This window comes from Manis pentadactyla, chromosome 4 (assembly GCF_030020395.1).
Source record: "Manis pentadactyla isolate mManPen7 chromosome 4, mManPen7.hap1, whole genome shotgun sequence".
NCBI lineage: Eukaryota > Metazoa > Chordata > Mammalia > Pholidota > Manidae > Manis > Manis pentadactyla.
This window is the reverse complement of record NC_080022.1, coordinates 146526513-146552337: the sequence shown is the minus strand read 5'-3', so window position 1 is coordinate 146552337 and position 25825 is coordinate 146526513. Positions and strand designations below refer to the sequence as shown.

The 25825-nt window shown below is 40.2% G+C and overlaps 1 protein-coding gene across 1 annotated transcript in view; it reads right to left on the bottom strand.

The window, feature by feature from the left end:
- Positions 1 to 16857: 16857 nt before the first annotated feature.
- LOC130683482 (serine/threonine-protein kinase TAO1-like) overlaps positions 16858 to 25825 on the bottom strand; it is a 30413-nt gene continuing 21445 nt past the window's right edge. Inside the window, 2 exon segments of the mRNA XM_057501134.1 lie at positions 16858 to 17709; positions 17712 to 17972. Coding sequence (XP_057357117.1) covers positions 17524 to 17709; positions 17712 to 17972 — 447 coding nt within the window. The 3' untranslated portion in view covers positions 16858 to 17523.

The following is a 25825-nucleotide window of genomic DNA, read 5'->3' as shown; positions in this document are numbered from 1 at the left end:
AGGTCACTTCATTTATTTAGTATTTAGGTCTTGATTTTTTTTTTTTTGTAGATAATTATTTTTTATTGAAGGGTAGTTGACACACAGTATTACATTACATTAGTTTCAGGTGTACAACATAGTGATTCAACATTTATATACATGACAATTCTGGGTACCAGCTATCACCATACCAAGCTGTTACAATATCTTGATTATATTCATTACATCCCGGTTACTTATTATTTTACCATTGGAAGTGTGTACTGTATTTTTTTGTTGTTGTTGTTTTGTTTTGTTTTGTTTGTGAGGGCATCTCTCATATTTATTGATCAAATGGTTGTTAACAACAATAGAATTCTGTATAGGGGAGCCAATGCTCAATGCACAATCATTAATCCACCCCAAGCCTAATTTTCATCAGTCTCCAATCTTCTGAGGCATAACAAACAAGTTCTTACATGGGGAACAAATTCTTACATAGTGAATAAGTTCTTACATGGTGAACAGTACAAGGGCATATGGCTTATTTTCTTAACAGTGTCTTTCACAGAACAAAACTTTTTAGTGTAATAAAATCTAATTTATCATTTTTTTCTTTCATAGATCTTTCTTTTGGTATTATATTTAAAATTTCATCATCAAACCCAAGGTTGTATATTGTCTTTTCAATGAACATTTCTAGATTTTCCACAAGTTATTTATTATTCCCCAATAATCCTGAATGCTAAAGGCACCATAGGATTCCGTATATAAATGCACCATAATTAATTTAAGCATTTGTCCACAGCTGGGAATTATACAATTTCCATTCACAATAATAAACAATACTTGTGAGATAGCTGATGTAACATTATCATTAATATCTATATTCAATTCCACAGCTAAGAGATTATCAGATAAAATGTGTGCATATCATAAAGATTCTAGAGTTTGACAGAATTGAAAATAGAATTGACACATTGGAAAATGGACATTTGAAAATTCTGCATCTTCACTAAAAATGTGAATTTATTATTCTTAGAAATATTTGAAAGTTGCTAAGGGATGGTGTTTATCTTGTTAAAAGGTAAAACTAGGGGTTAACATCCAAAATATATGAAGAACTCACATGCCTCAACACCCAAAAAAACAACTATTCTGATTAAAAAATGGGCAGAGGGATGAACAGACACTTCTCCAAAGAAGAAATTCAGATGGCCAACTGGCACATGAAAAGATGCTACACATTGCAAATTATCAGGGAAATGCAAATTAAAACCACAATGAGATATCACCTCATACCAGTTAGGATAGCCAACATCGAAAAGACAAGGAACAACAAATGCTGGCGAGGATGTGAGGAAAGGGGAACCCTCCTACACTGCTGGTGGGAACGTAAACTAGTTCTACCATTGTGGAAAGCAATATGGAAGTTCCTCAAAAAACTAAAAATAGAAATAACGTTTGATACAGAAATTCCACTCCTAGGAATTTATCCAAAGAATACAAGATCCCAGATTCAAAAAGACGTATGCACCCCTATGTTTATCGCAGAACTATTTACAATAGCCAAGAAATGGAAGCAACCTAAGTGTCCATCAGTAGATGAATGGATAAAGAAGATGTGGTACATATACACAGTGGAATATTATTCGGCCATAAGAAGAAATCAAATCCTACCATTTGCAACAAAATGGATGGAACTAGAGGGTATTATGCTCAGTGAAATAAGCCAGGTGGAGAAATACAAGTACCAAATAATTTCCTTTATTTGTTGAGTATAACAATGAAGCAAAACTGAAGGAACAAAGCAGCAGCAAACTCACAGACTCCAAGAAGGGAACAGAGGTTACCAAAGGCTGTTGGAGGGGAGAGTGGATGGGGAGGGAGGGAGAAGGGGAGTGAGGGGTATTATAATTGGTGCACATGGTGTGTGAGGGGGTCACAGAGAAAACAGTGTAGCACAGAGAAGACAAGTAGTGACTCTGTGGCATCTTACTATTCTGATGCCACAGAGGACAGTGACTACAATGGGGTGAGGTGGGGATTTAATAATATGGGTGAACGTAGTAACCACAATGCTTTTCATGTGAAACCTTTACAAGAGCATATATCAATGATATGTTAATAACAAAAAAAAGCGAAACTAACCAGTGGAATAGTGGTTTCCTTTGTGGTTTTGACATCATGAGGGAGTCTTTTGAGAAGGAGGAATGTTCTATATTTAAAGTGGAGCTTAAATAGTTGTCTATATGCAAAGTTCATGAAATTGTGTACTTAAACTTTCTACACTCTATATAAATTATACTTCAATATAAAGTAAGTAAAATAAGAAGGCAAAGCTTTATTTTGCTTACATTTCAATTTATTTGCTTTTTATGTGTATGTTGGTTTATTTTTTTCTTGTGATAAAGGCTTCGTTTTCTTATATCAGATGGACTTTTATTTTTCATATTGATTCACAAGAGATTTTTGAACATTTACTTCATGCATTTCCATTTATTGCAAATATTGTGTGAACTTGTAACAGTAAAGAATTTGCAAAGCGTGGGCTGCATCAGTGTCATCAGGATTTCTTCTGGCCAAAAGGGAAGTTGAACTCTTTGGGTGGTGGCTTTTTAATCACTTTGGGGACAGTCCCTCTTCCAGGTGTCCCATGTAGCACTGCTCCCTGTGCAGGTATGTTCGCTAAAAGGCCAAGCTTGCATCAATTATGCATCAGAAATAAAGTCACTTTCTTACAGAATGCCCTCCAGAGCTCATTAATGTCTCCTCTGAGCTGCCTTTATGCGGAAAGTTCATCTCTAAGCAGATGACAAATATGTGAATCATAGTTATTGGGAGTCAAAAAGGTTTTTCAAATGATCCCTTTTAGTGGGAAATGATATTTAGAAAACAAGATCTAGGCATTAAGCATCCTTTGCCTCTACTCTAACTTGAAAGAAAATAGGGTTTTTAATAGTAACTCTACAAATTTTACAGTGTTGAGAAAATCTGACTCACACATAGTAGGCACTCAATAAATATTTACTGAATAAATGAATGGAATTAATAAATCAAGGTAGAATGACTCTGCAAAGTGTTCAAGACCAAAGACCAAACTTAGTTAAATTTGGCAACAGTCAGGAGGCTGAGGCCAGTACACATTACATGGGAAACAACAAAGATGAATTTTGGGGCAGGAAAGCAGTCATATTTCAGCCCCTGGGGGAGAGGAGAAAAGGTACATCTGAGAAGGCAAGCTCTTGGAGAATAAGAGGGATGGTATTGATGCCGGGGTTCTTGTTTGCGGAGTCAAAGAATGAACTTAGCAAACAGTCAAGGTAGGAGAGCCAGGGAGAGGCTTTCATTGAGAGATACAGTGAGAGGTCAGAGCTCCTGGCTCACACCAGGAGGGGACAAGAGAGCCCGTGGTGGTGCTCTAGGGGTTTTATAGGCAGTTAAATATTTTGGGGAATTTGATAAAGGGCTTAGGGGTGTGGACTTGTTAAGTGGTCCCTGAATATTTCAAATTAACTTAACACAAGAAATTTACTTCTTTGATTTCTCTCTGAGATACTGGTGTCTCGGTCTGGGAGCATATCAAACAAGACTGCCTGCCCAGCCCCCAAGGTGGGCTGAGTTATTGTCTGTTTGCTAAAGAGTAAGTTAAGAATCTTACTTCTTAACTTCCTGGGTATTAAAATGCAATCTTATTTTTAAGATGGAATCCTTCCTGCTTTTTACTATGTTGTTTATGGCTGGGCTTGCTTGCCATTAATTGCCCATATTGCAAATGATCTTACCAGGTCTAAAGGAGGAAAAACAGCACATAGGCCTGGGCCTTTTAGCATGCTAAAGTGAATCTTACACATGATTACAAATGATTAGCGTAATAAAAAACATGGGCTACTTTCCTTTATCTGGAGAATATTAACTGATATTACTGAAGAATGACTCTAGAGGTTAATGTTCAACACAGAGTTTTGGTAGGGGGCTTCCCTGCTCTGACTGTAATTATCTTGCTTTGCCTTTTCCGGAGGCCCTCCCCCTACTCTGACTGCACCCACGGTCCCTGTCTCACTGCTATGAACCAGAAGAGTGGAATGTTTGGGGGCTTAGAGAGGATGTGGGGGTCAGATCCTGGAGCTGACACAACGAGGGGCACCAGGGCCCTAGTTCTACCAGGAGTGCAGAGATCCCAGTCGGTAAATCACTTTGATTATCCAATTCCCCTCTCTTGTTTTGTTTTTAAACTGAATTCAAGAAATCCCAACATAAAACGTTAAAATGAAACTTTAGGTCATGCAAAATCCTGTCTAGCTGCTTGGCCGTGCTGTTTAAGGAAGTGGCTATTCTGCCTCTTTTTTTTCCTCTTGGTGTCTTCCAATCAGCAGCTTCCTAAAGCAGCTTTGAGAACACCCCCCACCCCCCCACCCTCCGCCCCCGACCCAGCTCAGTGGTTGTGAAGCGTAGCCTGAGGTCAGAAACAAGTGTCTGTGAATAGAGGGCAAGAGAGGGTACTTTGCTGTGGAGCTAGATCTGGGTTCTTACTTCTTACGTGGTTCTAGAGGAATGTGATTACATGAGACCACATCGTAGGTATCACAACTTCTGCTTTTGTGTTTCAGCTCTGTCCCAAATATCCTCAATGGTCACAAAACTATAGGATGCGCTGGAAGAGACGTTTGTATTTAATTTATTCAACCCTTTCCCTTTACAAGCGAGAGAAAGAATTATAAAGGTGAAACCATTTGTCAAGGCAGTGCAGCTGCTCCATAACAAGCCAGGACTGGCGAGTGGCTGTGTCAGGACAAAAGCCATTATGAGATTCCAGGTTAGATGATAAGAAGCAGACAGAAGCTACAGTAAGGGGCCCAGAAGCCTCAGAGACTATCCAACACATCTTTTCCTCAGATCTCCCTGTAATATCATGATGGGCAGCTATTAGTAAGAGAGGCCTTAACCCACTCCAGCAGAATGACTCAGAATCCTTAGAGGTGATGCCTCAACTCACGCTCCAGGTCAAACGATGGCCAGTTTGGGAGCCACTACCTTTGTTCAAATTCCTCATTTACAGATTTGTAAATTGAGGCCCAGGGTGGGAGAATGATGTGCCCAGAGTCCCTCTGACAACTTAGTAAAGAACTAAAACCAGAGCTCAGAGATGCAATCACCATGCCCATTTATGCACTAGGCCCCTTTGCTTGGTCCCTGGCGGGACAGGCCCTAGAAGCTCTAATGTTTTGTGCCTGAAAATTCATGTTACAGGGAGAAGCAATTGTGAGCCCAGTGGGAATGTAAATAATTTCACAAAGGATTACTGATACGTCTCCCATGGGTTGCACGAGCAGATTCTCTTTCGGCTTGGGGACATGTAGCTTATTCCACCAAGCCCTGGCATCATCTTGCCCCACTCAATGCCTAATATTTGTGTGGCACAGAGCACTTTCTGAGACTCAGGAAATTATCTCCTAATGTCTGTTGTTCTTGTTCTTTATAACTTCATGGAAAAAACTGGAATGTTAGGATAAACTTCTCAGTGGTGTTGGGGGATACCGGGTAGGTGCAAGGAGGAGAGGTAGGCAGGGTTGCTCGACTTAATGGGGCAAGTCCACACTATTATGAGAACTTTGTGTTGATGGCAGCAGGCAGGCTGTTCAGTTGCTCCTGCCCTTTTGGGGTGTCATTGGGGTGTGGATGGAAGCCTCCTGGCCTGCTCTGAGGTCATGTGGGGTCATTTGTTGTGATCCTGGGTTTTTGGCTGGCTTGGTAGTGTGGACTCTAGGCACTGCCTCACCCTGCTCTGTCTCCTCTGGTGGCTGTGGAACAGTGTGGAACAGCATGGCACAGCATATCATAGGTTGTTCTTAGCCATCTTCCAGTAGTTTCCTCACTATAACTGAGTGGAGGGCTCTGGTTCTGCTCTAGTCTTTATTCACTTGGGCTGTTAGATTTCTTTCATCAGGAATATGCCTGGTCACCAAGGCAGGTCAAAGAGACATGGAGATTCTTATATTAACTCTCAAAGGCCTCTGCCTGGAGTGACATATGTCACTTCTGCTTATGTTTTATTGATCAAAGTGGGTCAGACATCTTGCCTGTCTTCAAGATGGCCTGGGAATATAATCCAGCCATTCTGAATAAGAACTGGAAATATCAGCTGGGATTTCTAGTCCCCACTGCATGCTCTATGTTATCCATATTGGTTTACTAACTGTTAAGCATTGTAAAGAAGCCACAGTTTTACGTGATATTCCTCGATTAAACAATTTCTAATATTTCATGTTCAAAATAGCCCACTCCTTTTTAGAAAAGACTTTTATGTTAACTCAAGGCCGAGTGGTGAGTCTAAATAGTTTCATCATATTTAGGGCACTCCCATAGCATTCTAAATTAAGCTGTGTTATTTTTGCTCCCCCACCCCGCTGCATAATTGACTTTACCTAAATGTCAAGGAACTATATTAATGACTACCATGTCACGTTATCTACATCAACTCAGTAAAAGGAGGAAATTATTACAAAGCCCTTAATGGATGCAGATGTTCCTTAGGGCAATGCTTTTATTTCATTTATGAAGTCACGATTACACTTAGGAAGGCTAAGAGCCTCCAGGTTACACACTGCAAGAAGTCATTGTGCTATGAAATGTTCTTTATCACATGCAAAATAGTCACTGTTTACATCAGTGTTCTTTTAAGTTTTGACCAGTCTATCTGATGTAATACTATATATTATACTCCAGAACATTCTGAACCAAAATGTTCTATTATCTTTATGTCAGAACAACTGTTTTTTTTTTTAATTTTTAATAATACCTTGTTTATTAAGTAAGACCTCATAGTTATTATGTTGGCTAGAAGCCAGTTTTAGGGGCTTTGATTCCTTCCTCTTTTTAATTTAATTTAATTTTTGAGAGGGCACCTCTCATATTTATTGATCAAATGGTTGTTTAAGAACAACTGGTTTTTATTCTACATTTTTAAAGATAAGAGTGTGTAACATTAAGTAGATGGTAGAAACTTTAGGCCAGAATAGTAAACATTCATGTATTCTAGCATAGGAACGACTGGAAAGCTGTGCATCTCTCCAGGCGCCGCCCGCTTGGGCGCCCAGCCCCGGGGCTCCCGGCCTGAGCACCTTGGGGAAGTGACCTCGTTCTCCGCCTGCAGCTGCCAGGCCGGCCTCATTCCGCACTGGGAATCTCCGGTAAGAAACTGTGACTGCAGCGTACAGCTCCAGAATGGGCAGCTTTAGCTCTGTGGTGTTTAATTCTATTGCTTTTCTCATTGCAGTCTCCGAGGTTGCGCTAATCACACCCAATCAGAGGAGAGGGGCCTCGGGTGCTTACGGAGGGGAGGGAGAAGGGAAGGGGGAGGGAGGGGACAGGGGGAGGGGTGGGAGGGGAGGGAAGGGGGAGGGAGGGGACAGGGGGAGGGGTGGGAGGGGAGGGAAGGGGGAGGGAGGGGACAGGGGGAGGGGTGGGAGGGGAGGGAAGGGGGAGGGAGGGGACAGGGGGAGGGGTGGGAGGGGAGGGAAGGGGGAGGGGAGGGGAAGGGAAGGGGAGGTGGGGGAAGAGGAAACTGCAGCCGGGTTCAGGTGGGTTTCATTTGAGGAAGGCCTTCCTTTCTTTCACTTACTGGAAACGTTGTGAGGATTTGTGACACTTCTAAGAACTTCTGAAATGTTTCCCTGGCATTTCCCCTAACTCAGAATAAGATGCCAGAAGAACTTCCAGTGATTTTTGAATGGTGGCACCCTTATTGTAGGAAACATAAAAATACACCAAATGCCTAAAGGAAAGGACTGAGTACATCTGCATTTAGGGTGACTGGTTCTTTCTGAGGAAGCCTGGAATTACTCGCTTTTGGCATTAGAAGTCCAGCGTCCCAGGAAATCCCTCAGTCCTGGGTAAACTGGGGTGGTTGGCCATCTTATCTGCATCTTAAATACTAAGATTGAATCTGGCTATTTTTACTTATTTTATCCCTTTCTTCTCTCTTCATTGCACTATGTGTATGTATACATGCATAAATTTATGTATATTGTGTTTTTTATATCACACTTATGCATATATGTGGTGTATACATATACACACAGACATAAGGAACATTTGTTGATATTTGTATCTTTTATCACTTCACATTGATCTTTCAAGTCTTGAATTGCTTGATATTTTTCAATTGCTTGAATTGTAAAGGCTTCATATATATACCACATATATACCATAGTTAAAGCATGTGGTGTCCATCGTGACAAAACTCCCAGGCCAGATGAATACACCGTTGAATTTTATCAGACATTTAGAGAAGACATAATACCCATTCTCCTTAAACTTTTTTAAAAAATAGAAGAGGAGGGAATACTTCCAAACCCATTCTATGAAGCCAGCATCACTCTACTACCAAAACCATACAAATACCCCTCCAAAAAAGAAAATTACAGACCAATATCCCTGATGAACATAGGTGCAAAAATACTCAACAAAATATTAACAAATTGAATTAAAAAATACATAGAGAGGATCATACACCATGGTCAAGTGGGATTCATCTCAGGGATGCAGCATTGGTACAACATTCAAAAATGCATCAACATCATCAACCACATCAACAAAAGGACAAAAACCACATGATCATCTCCATAGATGCTAGAAAAAGCATTCGACAAAATTCAACATCCATTCAGAAAAAACTCTAAACAAAATGGGTATAGAGGGAAAGTACCTCAACATAATAAAGCCCATATATGACAAAACCACAGTCAACATCATACTTAACAGCAAGAAGCTGAAAGCTTTCACCTAAGATTGGGAACAAGATAGGGATGCCCACTCTCCCCAGTTATTCAACATAGTACTGGAGGTCCTAGCCACAGCAATCAGACAACACAGGGAAATAAAAGGCATCCAGATCGGTAAAGAAGAAGTGAAACTGTCACTATTTGCATACAACATGACATTGTACATAAAAAACCCTAAGGAATCCACTCCAAAACTACTAGAACTAATATCTGAATTCAGCAAAGTTGAAGGGTACAAAATTAGTACACAGAAATCTGTCGCATTCCTATACACTAACGATGAACTAGCAGAAAGAGAAATCAGGAAAACAATTCCATTCACAATTGCATCAAAAAGAATAAAATACCTAGGAATAAACCTAACCAAGGAAGTGAAAGACCTATACCTTGAAAACTACAAGACACTCTTAAGAGGAATTAAAGAGGACACTAACAAATGGAAAATAATCCCATGCTCTTGGCTAGGAAGAATTATTATTGTCAAAACAGCCACCCTGCCTAAAGCAATCTACAGATTGAATGCAATCCCTATCAAAATACCAACAGCATTCTTCAACAAACTGGAACAAATAGTTCACAAATTCATATGGAACAACAAAAGACCATGAATAGCCAAAGCAATCCTGAGAAGGAAGAATAAAGCGGGGGTATCTCGCTTCCAACTTCAAGCTCTACTACAAAGCCACAGTAATCAAGATAATTTGGTATGGGCACAAGAACCGACCCCCAGACCAGTGGAACAGAATAGGGAGTCCAGATATTTATCCAAGCATATATGGTCAATTAGTATACAATAAAGGAGCCATGGACATACAATAGGGAAATGACAGCCTCTTCAACAGTTGGTGTTGGCTACCACCAACAGGACAGCTACATGTAAGAGAATAAAACTGGATCATTGTCTAACCCCATACACAAACGTAAATTCAAAATGGATCAAAGACCTGAATGTAAGTCATAAAACCATAAAACTCTTAGAAAAGAACATAGGGAAAAATCTCTTGGATATAAACATGAGCAACTTCTTCATGACAATATCTCCCTGGGCAAGGGAAACAAAAGCAAAAATGAACAAGGGGGACTATATCAAGCTGAAAAGCTTCTGTACAGCAAAGGGCACCATCAATAGAATAAAAAGGCATCCTACAGTATGGGAGAATATATTCGTAAATGACAGATCTGATAAAGGGTTGACATCCAAAATATATAATGAGCTCATGCATCTCAACAAACAAAAAGCAAATAATCCAATGAAAAAATGGGCACAGGATCTGAATAGACACTTCTCCAAAGAAGAAATTCAGATGGCCAACAGGCACATGAAAATATGCTCCACATCCCTAGTCATGAGAGAAATGCAAATTAAAACCACAATGACATATCACCTCACACCAGTAAGGATCGCTACCATCCAAAAGACAAACAACAAATGTTGGCATGGATGTGGAGAAAGTGGAACTATCCTACGCTGCTCGTGGGTATGTAAATTAGTTCAACCATTGTGGAAAGCAGTATGGAGATTCCACAAAAAACTCAAAATAGAAATGCCATTTGACCTAGGCGTTCCACTCCTAGAAATTTACCCTAAGAATGCAGGAGCCCAGTTTTAAAAAGACATATGCACCTCTATGTTTATCACAGCACTACTTACAATAGCCAAGAAATGGAAGCAACCTATGTGTCCAACAGTAGATGAATGGATAAAGAAGATGTGGTACATAGACACAATTTGATATTATTCAACCATAAGAAGAAAACAAATCCTACCATTTGCAACAGCATGGATGGAGCTAGAGGGTGTTATGCTCATTGAAATAAGCCAGGCAGAAAAAGATAAGTATCAAATGATTTCACTCATCTGTGGAGTATAGGAACAAAGAAAACACTGAAGGAACAAAAGAGCAGCAGACTCACAGAACCCAAGAATGGACTGTTACCAAAAGGAAAGGGACTGGGGAGGATGGGTGGGAAGGGAGGGATGAGGGGAAAAAAAGCCGGGGGTGGGGGCATTACTATGAGCATTCATAATGTAGCGGGATCACGGAGAGGGCTCTACAACATAGAGAAGACAAGTAGGGATTCTACAGCATCTTACTATGCTTATGGACAGTGAATGTAATGGGGTATAGGAGGGGACTTGGTGGGTGGGAGTCTAGTAAGATAATGTTCCTCATGTAATTGTAACTTAATGTTACCAAAAAAAAGAAATTAGAGATTGGAAATATGTTACTAATAGAAGCTATCTTTGAACAGGAAGATAATAGATGATAACCAATTTATTATTTTGGATAGAGTATTCTTGGTTCAAGGCCCTTCTGTTTCATTAAATATATCATGCCATTCTCTTCTGGCCTGTAAGGTTTCTGTTGAGAAGCTTGATGATAGCCTGATGGGTTTTCCTTTGTAGGTGATCTTTTTCTCTCTCTGGCTGCTTTTAATACCCTGTTCTTGTCTGTAATGCTTCTCTGTATTCCTGTTCTCTGATTTCTATTCCATTAACAGTTTCTTCCACTTCATCCAGTCTGCTCTTAATTCCTTCCATTATTTGTTTCATTCCTCTTACTGCCCTCTGGAATTAATCCCTTAGCTCTTGCATATTTCTCTGCAGCTCCATCAGCATGGTCATGACTTTTATTTTGAATTCTTTTTCAGCAAGATTGGTTAGTTCATTCTCACCACACCCTCTATCTGGTGTTTGAGTGATTTTGGACTGAATCACATACTTCTGCCTTTCCTTGGTGATGGAATTGATTGCTGGCATGTGGCGTGTGTGTCAGCTAAGAGCACAAAGTCCCTTCCTGCTTGCTGATCGCCTTGCCCATCTCTGCTGTCTGTGCAGGTTACCTGCACACAGGTAGCAGCCTCTGGTTTAATTCCCTGAGCTGTCATGGGCAGGGTGGTCCTTGGGATTGCCTAGGGCACTGGCAGGAGTTGCAGGCAATCTGCATGTGTTTGCTGCAAGAGCAGAGCCCCTACATGCCTTCTGGACTTTGCACTGGATTCCTCTGCCTGTGTCAGTCAACAGGGTGCAGGGGGAAGCTTCTGGGTTAATACTCTGAGCTGCCCTGGGCTGGGGGCCTTTTGGATGGCTTAGGGCACTGTGGGGGTTGCAGGTGAGCAGCACGTGCTCGCTGTGAGAATAAGCCCCTTTGTGCCTTCCAGCTCTGCACTGTCTCTCTGCTGTCTGTGCCCGGAAGCTGCACACAAGGGCAGCCTCTGGGTCTGGCCTGGTTAGCTGCTTGCTGGGAGAAGACTGTGTGGTTGCTGTGGGCAGGGTTGCTCCCCGGCTGCTCTGCAGCAATGGCGGGTCAGCCAGTTTGCTTGCAGTGCTGGCAAGGGGCAATCAATGGCAGGCTGCTTATCACTATGAGGGGCTTCAGAGCTGCATTGCCACCCAGGGGATTAGGGCACCTGAAGTTCCTTAAAATTCCCAGCCTGCTGGGATGAGTGTGCCAGGACGATTTTGTCCACCTGTTAAACCCTTGTCCCTTTAAGAATTTTTTAAAAATTAATGAATTAATTTTTTGGTATCATTAATATACAATAACATGAACAACATTGTAGTTACTAGATTCCCCCCATTATCAAGTTCCCACCACATACCCCATTACAGTCACTCTCCACCAGCATATTAAGATGCTATATAATCACTGCTTGTCTTCTCTGTGCTATACTGCCTTCCCCATGACCCCCCCATTATGTGTGCTAATCATGAGGCCCCTTTGTCCCCTTATCCCTCCCTTCCCACCCACCCTCCCCAGTCCCTTTCCCTTTGGTAACTGTTAGTCCATTCTTGGATTCTGTGAGTTTGCTGCTGTTTTGTTCCTTCAGTTTTTTTCTTTGTTCTTATGCTCCCCAGATGAGTGAAATCATTTGATAGCTGTCCCTCTCCACCTGGCTCACCTTTAAGACTTTTAAAGTGCCCGCTTTTCTTTTGTCCCAGGGCAGCCGGCTGTGGGGACCTATTTGCAGTCTTAGTCTCGGATTTTACTTTTCTTTTTCTCTAATATCCATTACACCATGCAATGTGGCCGTGCTCCCAGCGCAGATTACTAGGGTTGGTCATTTAGCAGTACTGTGCTTCCACTCCCTCCCCACTCTGACTCTTTTCCTCCCATGGGTGAGCTGGGGTGGGGGTGCGTGCTCGGGTCCCGCCGGGTCATGGCTTTGTATCTTACCCTTTTAATGAGATGCTGAGTCCTTGTAGATGTAGATGTAGCCTGGCTGTTGTACTGTATCTTCTGGGCTCTCTCTTAGGAATAGCTGTATTTGCTGTATTTTCAAAATATATATGGTTTGGGGAGGAGATTTCCACCACCCTACCCACACTGCCATCTTGAGAAGCTCCTCTTCACCGCTGAATTTTATCAAACATTTAGTGAATACCTAATACCCAACCTCCTTAAAGTTTTCCAAAAAGTAGAAGAGGAGGGAATACTCCCAAACTCTTTCTCTGAGGCCAGCATCACTCTAATACCAAAACCAGGTAAAGACACCACAAAAAAAGAAAATTATAGACCAGTATCCCCGGTTTGGGTCAGGCCGTTAAACACTACAATTGGACATCTAAGAGCTTTGCCATGAAATTTAAATTAGTCATTGAGAAAGAGGGCAGCTGCTTTGACAGGAAGCTCCATCCTGGCCTCGCAAACAACAACGAAGCAGTTTAAAGAGGCGAGATGTTTACCAAAAGCCATATCCTAAGGCTTGGTATGGGGAGTTCCTGGGGTTACAGTTTGAGGTTTGGATAATCTTAACCTAGCCTTGTTCTTATAGAGCAAATGAAAAGAAAATGAACTATCCAAGAATCTAAATTGAAATGCAAATAACACTCAGTTGTCTTAGGCAGGTTATTCTGTCCTGGAGAAATTACCTAGCTCCTCCTCCCCACATTCCTCACCTAACATTCTTTCACCATTTCTGATCAGGAGAAATAACAAAAAAATGAAATCCAAAGAAGCCATTCTACTGCTGGGTAACAGCCTCTGCATAAGGCTTGATGAGGAAGAATGTCTGACACCCGGCCCCCCTCCCCCAGCACCTGGTGCAGTGGGGATTTCATTAATTAGGGTCTCCTGTCCCATGTGCAGGACCGCAGGATTATGCAGAACTGCCAGCAAAGTGGAAGCAGCCCCGTGGTGTTTTAACACCCCTCACCTCCCCCCTCCCCACCCTGCTGAAAGGGCCCCTAAGGACTAAATCTGGATCATGCCTCTAGGCCAGATACCATGGGACTCTGATTTTTTAAGATAATATCTTTTGGAGAAATTATGGTTGGTTTCCTTTCCTTTTTCATAGGAAAGCAAGCTTGCAGGGGGTGGGTACACAGACATATACCTTTTCGGGTATAGTCTTGAAGCTCTCAGAACAGCAGAACAGCCCTCGTCCAGGTTCCACTAATTCCCTTGGACCCACAGCACTAACACCTAAGCCCTCAACTATTTCTCCTCTGTGGCCTTTGGGCTCACAGGCTATCTCAGGAAGCTGCTTCTTTCTCATCTCCTCATTACTTGATGGCATCACTACTTTTTCAGTCCCCTTTGGCCAAGAAAGTACAGTTCCTATTCAAGCAGGCTTGGGTGACCATGTCCTTTAGTCTAGCAGTGAAGGAATCACCTGAATTGGCTCTGCTTTGGTTAATAGCAAATCACATGACACCAGTTAGAGAAACCCCAGCTTCACTTTTCTGAGAGAATGTGAGTCCCTCCTTGAACAGAGTAAGCTACAAGTTTGAGGAAGCAAGGAACAGACAAACCCAAAGTACCACTGACTTGGAGTTTTCCAGGTAGTGAGTCTTTAGCGATCCTCTCAGGCCTCATTTGCCACCTCTTGGTCTCCTCATTACTCATAAACACCTCCAGGCGGTGAGGGGGAACACTCCAGTGATGTAATTAAAGGAGGCATTACTTCTGAAGTAGAGACTGGGTCCTCTGTCTACACCAATGAATCAGAATGCAGGAAGCAGACAGCTGCCTCTGCAGGCTTCTTTGAGTTCTGCTGAGTTCTGATTTCTGATACCTAAGTGTCTTGCCAATGGGTTTCAGTCCTGGGCAAGTTCACTATGGATTCAATGTGACCAAAGAGATTGACAGCAATACGTTCTTGGGGTGAAAGGGTTATTCCCAACTTTATTCCCAGGTGGCAGGTCAGTCCCTAAAGTCCTGTTCACTCAGAGTGAGTCTGCATGCAGCAAGTCGGTCTCTGCCTCTGGGCCTCTCAGCCTGCACAGCCATCCTCTGGGCCTGTCTGTCCACACAGCCATCCTCTGGGCCCCTCTGTCCACACAGCTGTCCTCTGGGCCTCTCTGCATAGTCGTCCCACACAGCCGTCCTCTGGGCCTCTGTCCTCAGTGCTGTCACCACTCCAGCCTCTGCTCTGCTCTCCTGCAGCCTTGCAGCCCTGCCACCGTGTCACACCCAGAACACTGGGCAGGGTTCTTCATATAGAGTCAACAGCCATGTATTGCCCACAGGTGTGCAGTGAGCTAGTCAACCAACGCCAGGTGAGAATCCTCGCCACAGGAACTCTCATTTTATCCACACTAAGGCTGCTAAGTGATAATTTAACTCTCTCAAAAATATAGTATTTTATATACTTATACATAGGTTTCCAGGGTGACTTGGCCAAAGATGGTAGTATGAAAAACATATCACCAGATCCTTGCTTTGAGATTTGTCATCTCTCTGTGCCACTTGGCACAGATCATGGGAGGACATGTGTGGGGAAATAAGGTGGCCTAGATTAGATATAAGTTCTCTTCTCATCTGAGAGCCGGTGAACTGAAATAATGCTGTTGAGCTCAGTGGGTTTAAAATTGTCTGGTTGGTTTATGGGCTTGAAGATCAGATCACAGACCTGATCCAGATCCTGGGAGTTGGGAGATGACATAAAGATTTTAATTAAGATAACTCTGCTAAAGTGATGAGAGAGTAATTTAAAATAACCAATAATCTTGCATTAAAGTGTCCAGGAAGAGCTAAAAGTTTGAAAAGTGGAATTTCATGAAAACAAAGAATAAAAGACACCAATGCATCAAAAAATAAACATCTCTAGCCTTTCAGTCATCCTGTGTAATCAGAGAGTACCTTGCCCTAGTGTTTATCACTAGTGTGGCTGAGAAAAAATCTCCAACTCGTTCGCCTCTGAATAATATATAAATTACAGTTTCCCTGCAATGATGGCATGTCATTATTTTTTGAATGCCCAGAAAGAAATGTTCTGTCTGTCCTCTGAAGCTCTGTGTGCTGAGCCATGCTCGCCCACCTGTGGAGCTGGCAGAGCCCCCTGTCCACCCTCCATCCTCTAGGTGCTGCTTTGTAGATCTAGCCTCTGTGCCCAACATTAACCAGTAGCGGCTCTGTTTAATCAACAACCTGGCCTCCTGCTCTGGGCTAATAATTTGCCAGCAAGCTCAAAATTCCCTGATTATCAATGGTATCTATGTAGAGATATTTTCCAGAGGGCAATTAGTAACTTGTGTGGGGGATAGAGCACTGAGGTAGTTTGGAGATGTGGCTTTTAGTTTCTACTTCATCTGACTCATGAGTTGTTCCCTATGAAAAGACTGAGACTGTGAATAGACCTTAATTTGGTCTGTTAGAATATAATGAAACAGTCAAAGTAGCTAGATCCTGTTCTCCGAGTCTATTAAAGACTTCTATGATGAAATGGCATCTACTTTCTGATCCGAATCTATTCTCCAGTTCTTACAAAGCCAGACGTCCCAGTTATTAATTCCATTGCAAAGTTGGGAAGGGCCTGCAAGATGGGCATCTCTGAGGCTCTCAGGCTGGGCCCTGGGCTGCCCACTGTACACTCCCCACACACAGACACACACACTCTGAGAACCATAATATGGCTGATGAGTCTCACACTGGTTCATTTGTTCCAGCCAGAAACCACCTGTTTTCCTATTTCTTTTGAATCATGGTCAGAGAAGCTGTGCTTAAGGTCTCACAACTAGTATTGATGGGGCTGAAGATGACCCAGATCAGTGCTGTGAAGCAATTCCCACAAAACGTGTGACCCCCTGAAGCACCTCAATCTCACCATGCCTCAAAGAAGGCACAATTGAATGGACCAAAAAAAAAAAGTCCCTGACAAACTTGCAGCATTGAGAAAAAGAATTAGGTTGTCTTCTCTCTGAAAAAGTCAATGCAACCCTTTAGTGTTCATGGATTTCTACTTTTTTTCCTACTTCAAATGAGGCCAATTTAATAAACAAAAGTCAGACAAAATACATTTATTTAATAAACAAAATACATTGGTGAGGGGATACAGGTGTTTCCATAATAACTTGTTCTGGCACATGCTCCCTGCTGTGAGTGGCTCATAAGAATCTGGGTGGGGTATACGGAGAAAGGCTTTAGATCTTTTCACAAATTTCTTAGGATAGAGTTGCCCAAAGGTGATGATGACTCAGGCCACTGCTGAATTCTGTTTTTGCAGTTTTCAGAAAATACCCTATCTAACCAGTTTCTTTTTCCTACGTGCATTATGTGTGTGTGTGTGTGTGTCTGCATATTTGATAAATACACATACACACCAATTCCCCTTTTCATAAAATTTCCCCAAAAGTTAAAAACAAAAAACACAAAACCCAACAGCTAAATACTATGACATCCCAATTAGTAAACACAAAACAAAACGCTTTACAAAAATGAGTAAAATATACCACATGCACTCAGCTTCCACACGGTATTAGCCAAGTGAGGAGGCTGCTGGGGTGATGTCTGTAGTGGCGGCCAGCTCAGCGGAATTGCCATTCTCAGTTATTAAGTTACGTGTAAGACATGTGTGACCCACTGGATGTTTGTGAAGTGACGCTCGTGCTTCTGCTCATGCCCTGTTCGGTCCATCCCCCAGCAGCTGTCCGCCTCAGAGCCTGAGGGCCATTGCCAACTCCCATACTGCTACCTCGGGGTACCCAAGGCATTGGCGTGGAATGGTGACCTCCATGACTAGGGACCCACCTTGCATTGGATGGCCGCAGGCTTGTGGTGGGCCACCTATGGGATGCCCCGAGTGAGGTCCTGGACCCCCAGTTGGACTGTGAGGCAAATCAGAAGCTCTGGAGGAGCTGTGGCTGAATGCGTCAGAGGAAAGGTTACTAAAACCTAGTCTTTCGCTTTCAGACTTGAAAGCGTTCAATTGTGTTGCTCGACGCTCCAGCAGGCTTTGTATTCGTTCCGTAGATTCATTCTGAAACGTCAGTACCTCTTCTTCTATCTGTTGTGGTTTGGGGGGGGAAGCAAAAAGAAAGCTCATTTATTTTAAAAAATCTATAAACTACAGAAGCAATAATTATTGTGGTTTAAAGTGAATCATAAAATGTCCACTCAGGCTATTTTAAAGGATGTACATTTAAAAATCAAAGAGATGTACTGTAGGAATCATATATAACTTATATTGCTAAAATATATAAAAACAAGTTCTTAAAAGCAAAGGTCTTAACCTCTATTAAAATAATAAATGAAGGCAATTATCATCAATGGCTACTAAATCCACTAGGTAAAAACAATGAAAAAGAAAATGTATAAGGAAAATCTAGCCTTATTAGACATACCATCATGTCACTCTAATAAAATAAATATGGTATTGGTGTAGGAACCAGCAATTAGTAAAACAGAAACAGAATGAAGCTTGTAAGTTTTTAATGCAGAACGAAAGCACTAATTAATTTAATGGGAAAAACAACACAGGCACAAGTGGCCAACCACCTGGAGAAGAATAAAAATGGAACCTCATCTGATACCATATTCCACACAGATCAGAGCATTAAGGGATTAAGAGTGTAAGTGAAGGCACTGAACAAACAAAAACTATAAAGTTTCCATTGGAAAGTTAGGACACTCTATGTACTTAGAAATTAGTGGTTGGGTAGCCATCACAATCAGTTCTGGACAACTCACAGGCTTACAAATACATACAGCTGACTATAAATTTTTTTAATGTGAAAAAATACATAATAAAGTCAATGACAATGGGAAGAAGCTGATGGAGAACTTGTTAATGAATGAGAATACCTGAAGTCACTCATCAAATATCACTTCAAAGTGGGACAACTAGACATTATACATCTTTTGATGTGATGCAAAAGGAAGTGTAACAGAGTAACCCTTACGAAAATTCCTCACCAAAATTTTTAAAAGGAAAAAAACTTTTTAATATAATCATGCCCCTAGATCTAATTACCAGATTACAGGAAATATAAAGTAAAGAGGAATGCATTCAGTGACACCATGAGGTTGGAATCAGCCAAATCCAAAGGTGAGAATTCCTACAGAGCAAATGACCCAGTCCACAATAATACAAGAAAGGGCAGGGGAGACCGAAAGGCTTAAAAGACAATCAAATGCAATGTCTAGACCGTGTTTGGGCCCCAGTCTAAATAAACCAAGAAGACATTTTTTAGATACAAAGGAAAATTTAAGTATGGACTGAGTATTAGGTAATCTTAAACATTTATTATAATTTTGTTAGTTAACACAGTGGAATTATGACTATGTTAAAGTAAAAGAGTCCTTATTTCCTTATCTGTGTTTGGAGTGAAATGATTCTATGCTGGGATTTGCTTTAAAATATTCCAGATACTCTGCCCCATATTCTGCCCCCCTAAAAAGCTGCATGTGGAGTGGGGAAACACATGAAATATTAGCAAGATACTGGTAACTGTTGAAGTTGGGTAATGAGTATTTGGGGACTTCATTGTACTAATTCTTAATAATTCCACTAATATTTTTGTGTATGTTTGAAAATTTCCATGACACAAAGATTTTTAAAAATAGGAAATAAAGAGTATTTTAAATAAATATTCAATTAGGTTTCAAGATATTTGAGGACTTAAACCAATAGTCATTGTTCTCTACAGAAATCTAGCTCAACGGATATGTTTAATTTTTGTGTATTTTTTTTTTACTAAGTTATCACTGATATACAATCTTATGAAGGTTTCACATGAGCAACATTGTGGTGACAAAATTCACCCATATTATCACGTCCCCTCTTATATGTCATTTTTTAAAGTGCCCTTTATAAAAAACACAATTTAGCATGGAAACACATGCAAATAAAAAACTACCACATAATGTGATCAGAAGTAATAACAGATTTATAAGGTGAAGCAGAAATACAAAGGGATGGAGTAATTCACTGTATAGGGGAAGAAGAGTAGGGCAAAGAAGTCTTCTCAGAGAGGGTGACAGAGACTGGATTCTGAAGGAAAAGCACAAGTTTACCAGAAGACAAGGGAAGGGAAAGATATTTTCAGCAGAGGGAACATGGGCAAAGGCATGCAAAATGATAAAATGTGTGTGGGGAATTACAAATAGGACTTTGGTAGGGTGAATTTGAAAATTATTAAACTCTAAGTGCTAACGTGTTACAAAGGTTTAAAGAGGGCATTTCGTAATGAAGGTTGAAAGAGAACTTAGATTAGACACAATGCTTCTATTAAGGGAAAGGTATTAAATTGTCTGTGGTGACTTCTGAGTGGTGGGATTAAAGACATTTTAATTTCTATTTGTTTCTCTATAATTGCCAAATTAAAAAAAATGTGTATTTGTAAAATAACTTTTCTACTCTTTAATATCTACATATAAAATACCCAACTCATATAGAATTAAATTAATATATCTGCAAGGATTCAAATAACTTCAAATTTTTCTTTTAAATATTTTTCTTTCTTTTCTATTTTAAATTTTCAAAACTCCATTTATTAAGAACATTTAATTCAAAGGACCTAATAAATGATAGGCTTGTACTGAGGATTTAACTAATTTGAATGCCTTGTATATTATTTGAAGGAAACTCATGATAAAAATGTTAAACACATTAATGCTTATCCACTTTTATTCAGTAAGCACAGCTTCAATTTTGTTTTTGAATTAGTTTTGTCATTTAAGAAACTCAGAATATTTTTCAATAAAAATTAAAACTAATTAAGAAGGGTGGTTTCACTGAATATAAGACTTCTGAGACTTCTCTCCTAACCTATCTTTTCTGAAATCAAATGTGATATTTTTGTGTGAATACTTTCAGTTTGAAATGTCCTATAAGATATTCCAATTGTCAGTTCTTATTTAAAAACTACCAACCATGTTATTGATACTAAGTGAAATATTCAGGAAAAATTAAAGGAAATGATAAAACAAAGAAAAGCCTATTTATACTTGGAAATACTGCCACTTTTTATGCATGTATGAAATTCACATAGAATTTTAACGTTTATAGTTATGTTGTCATTTTGCTGAAATTTAATGTAAATGAAGCACAAGAAAAGTTGCAGTAAGACCTCATGTGAGCCTCAACTGAGGCTTACTCTGCTGGTGACCTGGAGGACAGTTCTTGGTTCATTTGGAGGCTCAAAGCAATCTTCAAACAGAATTATTATTCATCTAGAAACAACTAACATTCTCTCTGGTTCCACCTCTATTTTCAGATGACTGTTTCTTATCTGTACAATCAGTAAGCACAAAGTACAGAAAATATAGATGTTACAATGTTTACAAATCATACCATGGGTGTATCACGGCCTTGGGAGTAACCAACTGGCTGACCCCAAACTGCTTTATATTCATGCACTTCACTTGAAATGTAAACATGAGCCCTAAAAATCAAGTAGCAACTCAAAGCACTGTAGATTTATTCCACTGTTTCTTTTATTATTTTTAATACTAAATGACCTTATGCATGTCCATTATCAAAATAATGTAAACCATCACAACCAGTCTCCTATATTAATATAGCCACTATAAGCATTAGTTCAATTCACTTTAAGTGTGATTTGTCTTTATTTTATTCAACACCTCATAAGCATTTTCCCCATTATTGCTATCTTTGTAGCCATCATTTAAATGTCTGAGTAAGATTTTAAGTGGCTTGGTCATGAGCACTTAATTATTTTAGATGGTTAGGTGTTTTAAACCATTATAAATGATGCCATAATTAACATATTTATGCATATTGCTTTTACTGTATTCAGGATTTCTTTTCTCTAAATTCTTTGCTTAACATTTTCAAAGATCAATACATACTTCCAAATTGCTTTCCAAAATGCACTAACAATGTATGAGAGTTCCACTGCACTTCTGGCAATGCTATCAGCCCTATGCCAACATTTTACCTGGTTTTGTAGAACATGAAGGCCTTAGTTCATATATTGAAATAAGACTACACCTAAGATACTTATTAGCACTCTTTAACTGAGCCACTAGGTGGAGCTACAAATACAAATAAAACTACCAATATTTCTCTCTTAACACTGTTACTGAAATAGTATAGGTTTTTCTTTTAGTGATAATTTTGAAGCATAAGAGATGGAACTTTAGATTAAATTTCAAATATGCAAGTTGAAATCAGGCAGATTTATGAATTCTGTACATGGGACAACTACATTTTTCTAAAAATTTATATGTGTTTCAATCTGCCCATCTTGAACGAGAAACATAATTGAGATCAATTTTAGAGGCAAGTAACTGTCAAAGGAGCCAGTAATAAAGACAGCTGAGCCAGCGAAATAGCAACACCTTAAGACCATATTTTCTTAATATAAATGAGGTATTCTACTTTTATCACAAGAACTGTAGAAAACAGAGGAAAATCTATGGGCCAATTAATAGTCCAGAAGCAATGACAATTTTTAATAGACAAAACCCTTAGGCACATGGTAACTTACAAGGGACCAATGCACCTAAGACCATACCAGCTGCTGAGAACTTATGGCTCAGGAATTCTGGAACATAACATTCAATCCTGGATACAACTGATATTCTACTACTACTCAAAACAAATGTCTTTCCTCTCTTTCTTTCTCTAAATCTTCTGCCCATTATTCTTTCTCCAAACACACACAGACATAGAGCCTCAGTACCTTAAAAGATACAAGTGAATTTAGGGATTCTTGTTCTAATGTATATGACAGAATAAGTAAAAAAAATAAAGATACATCTAGAAATAATATTTTCAGCCTAACTCTTCATCTGTGTAAAACTGGTTTTACCTTGTTTTCTAGTAATCTACCAATCTGTACAGTGCCAGACCAAGGATGAATGAATAAAGTATATTCCTAATCCTTATTCCTTGTCTCTCCCAAGCAATTACTAAAGTTTTTTCCTTTACTATCCAACTTTTTCTCCAATTTATTTAGGTAAGAACAAAAGTTTTTTGATTACTGCTTCAATTTATTTGCTCGTAATTGGTTTGTTTAAATTTTGTGTTTCTTCCTTTGTCAGTCTTGGAAGTTTGTATTTTTCTCAGAAGTTGTCCATTTCTTCTAGGAATCCATATGTTAGCATATAGGTTTTCATAGTATTCTCTAATAATTCTTTGTATTTCTGTGGTGTCTGTCGTGATTTCTCCTTTCTCATTTCTGATTCTGTTGATGTGTGTTGATTCTCTTTTTCTCTTAATAAGTTTGGCTAGAGGCTTATCTATTTTGTTTATTTTCTCAAAGAACCAGCTCTTGGTTTCATTGATTTTTTCTATTGTTTAATTCTTCTCAATTTTATTTATGTCTTCTCTGATCTTTATTATGTCCCTCCTTTTACTGACTTTAGGCCTCATTTGTTCTTCTTTTTCCAATTTCAATAATTGTGAAATTAGACTATTCATTTGGGATTGTTTTTCCTTCCTTAAGTATGCCTGGATTGCTATATACTTTCCTTCGCTGTGTCCCACAGAAGTTGGGGCTTTGTGTTGTTGTTGTCATTTGTTTCCATATATTCCTTGATCTCTATTTTAATTTGTTCATTGACCCATTGATTATTTAGGAGCATGTTGTTAAGCCTTCATGTGTTTGTGAGCCTTTTTGTTTTCTTTGTACAATTTATTTCTAGTTTTATACCTTTGTGGTCTGGGAAGTTGGTTGGTAGAATTTCAATCTTTTTGAATTTACTGAGGCACTTTTTGCGGCCTAGTGTGTAGTCTATTCTGGAGAATGTTCCATGTGCCCTTGAGAAGAATGTGTATCCTGTTGCTTTTGGATGTAGAGTTCTACAGATGTCTATTAGGTCCATCTGTTCTAGTGTGTTGTTCAGTGCCTCTGTGTCCTTACCTATTTTCTGTCCGGTGGATCCATCCTTTGGAGTGAGTGGCGTGTTGAAGTCTCCTAAAATGAATGCATTGCATTCTATTTCCTCCTTTAGTTCTGTTAGTATTTGTTTCACATATGTTGGTGCTCCTGTGTTGGGTGCATATATATTTAGAATGGTTATATCCTCTTGTTGGACTGAGCCCTTTATCATTATGTAATGTCCTTCTTTATCTCTTGTTACTTTCTTTGTTTTGAAATCTGTTTTGTCTGATACTAGTACTGCAACACCTGCTTTTTTCCCCCTGTTGTTTGCGTGAAATATCTTTTTCCATCCCTTGACATTTAGTCTGTGCATGTCTTTGGGTCTGAGGTGCGTCTCTTGTAAGCAGCATATAGATGGGTCTTGCTTTTTTATCCATTCTATTACTCTGTGTCTTTTGATTGGTGCATACAGTCCATTTACATGTAGGGTGATTATTGAAAGATATGTACTTATTGCCATTGCTGGCTTTACATTCATGGTTACTAAAGGTTCAAGGTTAGCTTCTTTGGTATCTTACTGTCTAACTTAACTCGCTTATTGAGCTGTTATAAACACTGTCTGGTGATTCTTTATTTCTCTCCCTTCTTATTCCTCCTCCTCCATTCTTTATATGTTGGTTGTTTTATTCTGTGCTCTTTTGTGTTTCCTCTGGTGACATCTATTTAGTCTTAGGAGTGCTCCCACCTAGAGCAGTCCCTCTAAAATACCTGTAGAGGTGGTTTGTGGGAGGCAAATGCACTCCACTTTTGCTTGTCTGGGAATTGTTTAATCCCTCCTTCATATTTAAATGATAATTGTGCTGGATACACAGTATTCTTGGTTCAAGGCCCTTCTGTTTCATTGCATTAAATATATCATGCCATTCTCTTCTGGCCTGTAAGGTTTCTGTTGAGAAGTCTGATGATAGCCTGATGGGTTTTCCTTTGTAGGTGACCTTTTTCCTCTCTCTAGCTGCCTTTAAAACTCTGTCCTTGTCCTTGATCTTTGCCATTTTAATTATTATGTGTCTTGGTGTTGTCCTCTTTGGGTCCCTTCTATTGGGAGTTCAGTGTGCTTCTGTAGTCTGAGCAACTATTTCCTATCCCAGTTTGGGGAAGTTTTTAGCAATTATTTCTTCAAAGACACTTTCTATCCCTTTTTCTCTTCTTCTTCTTCTTCTGGTACCCCTATAATGTGGATATTGTTCCTTTTGGTTGGTCACACAGTTCTCTTAATATTCTTTCATTCCTGGAGATCCTTTTATCTCTCTCTGTGTCAGCTTCTCTGCATTCCTGTTCTCTGATTTCTATTTCATTAATGGCCTCTTGCACGTCATCTGCTCTTAAGTCCTTCCAGAGATTGTTTCATTTCTGTAATCTCCCTCCAGACTTTATCCCTTAGCTCTTGCATATTTCTCTGAAGATCCATCTGCATGGTTATGACCTTTATTTTGAATTCTTTTTCAGGAAGATTGGTTAGGTTTACTCCTTCTCAGGGGTTGTCTCTGTTAGTTTGGTCTGGATCAAATTCTTCTGCTTTTTCATGGCGATAGAGGTAGTTGTGTGGAGCTGGCGCATGTGATGGCTGGGAGAACGTCCCTTCTTGCTGGTTTGTGGCCTTCCTCTCCTGGGAGAACAGTGACCCCTAGTGGCTTGTGCTGGGCAGCTGCTCGAAGACAGGGTGTCTGATTCTTGCTGAGCCGCTGTGGATGAAGCTCTTCCCAGTTGCTCTGGGCATGGCCACTGCCTCTATGGTGGAGTTGCGCCAGAGGGGGAACGGGCCAGAGGCTGTTTATCAAAATGAGGGGCCTCCGTGCTGCGCAGGTGGTTGGGGCACCCGGAGTTCCCTGGGATTCCCAGTTACTGGGCCGATTGTGCTGGGGCGCTTCCATCCAGCTGTGAAGCCCCTGTCCCTTTAAGATTTTCAAAGGGCACTCGCTTTTCTTTGTCCCAGGGGTGCCAGCAGTGGGGACCCACTCACAGGTCTTCCTGTCCTGTTTCCCTAGCATCCAGCACACCACACACTGTG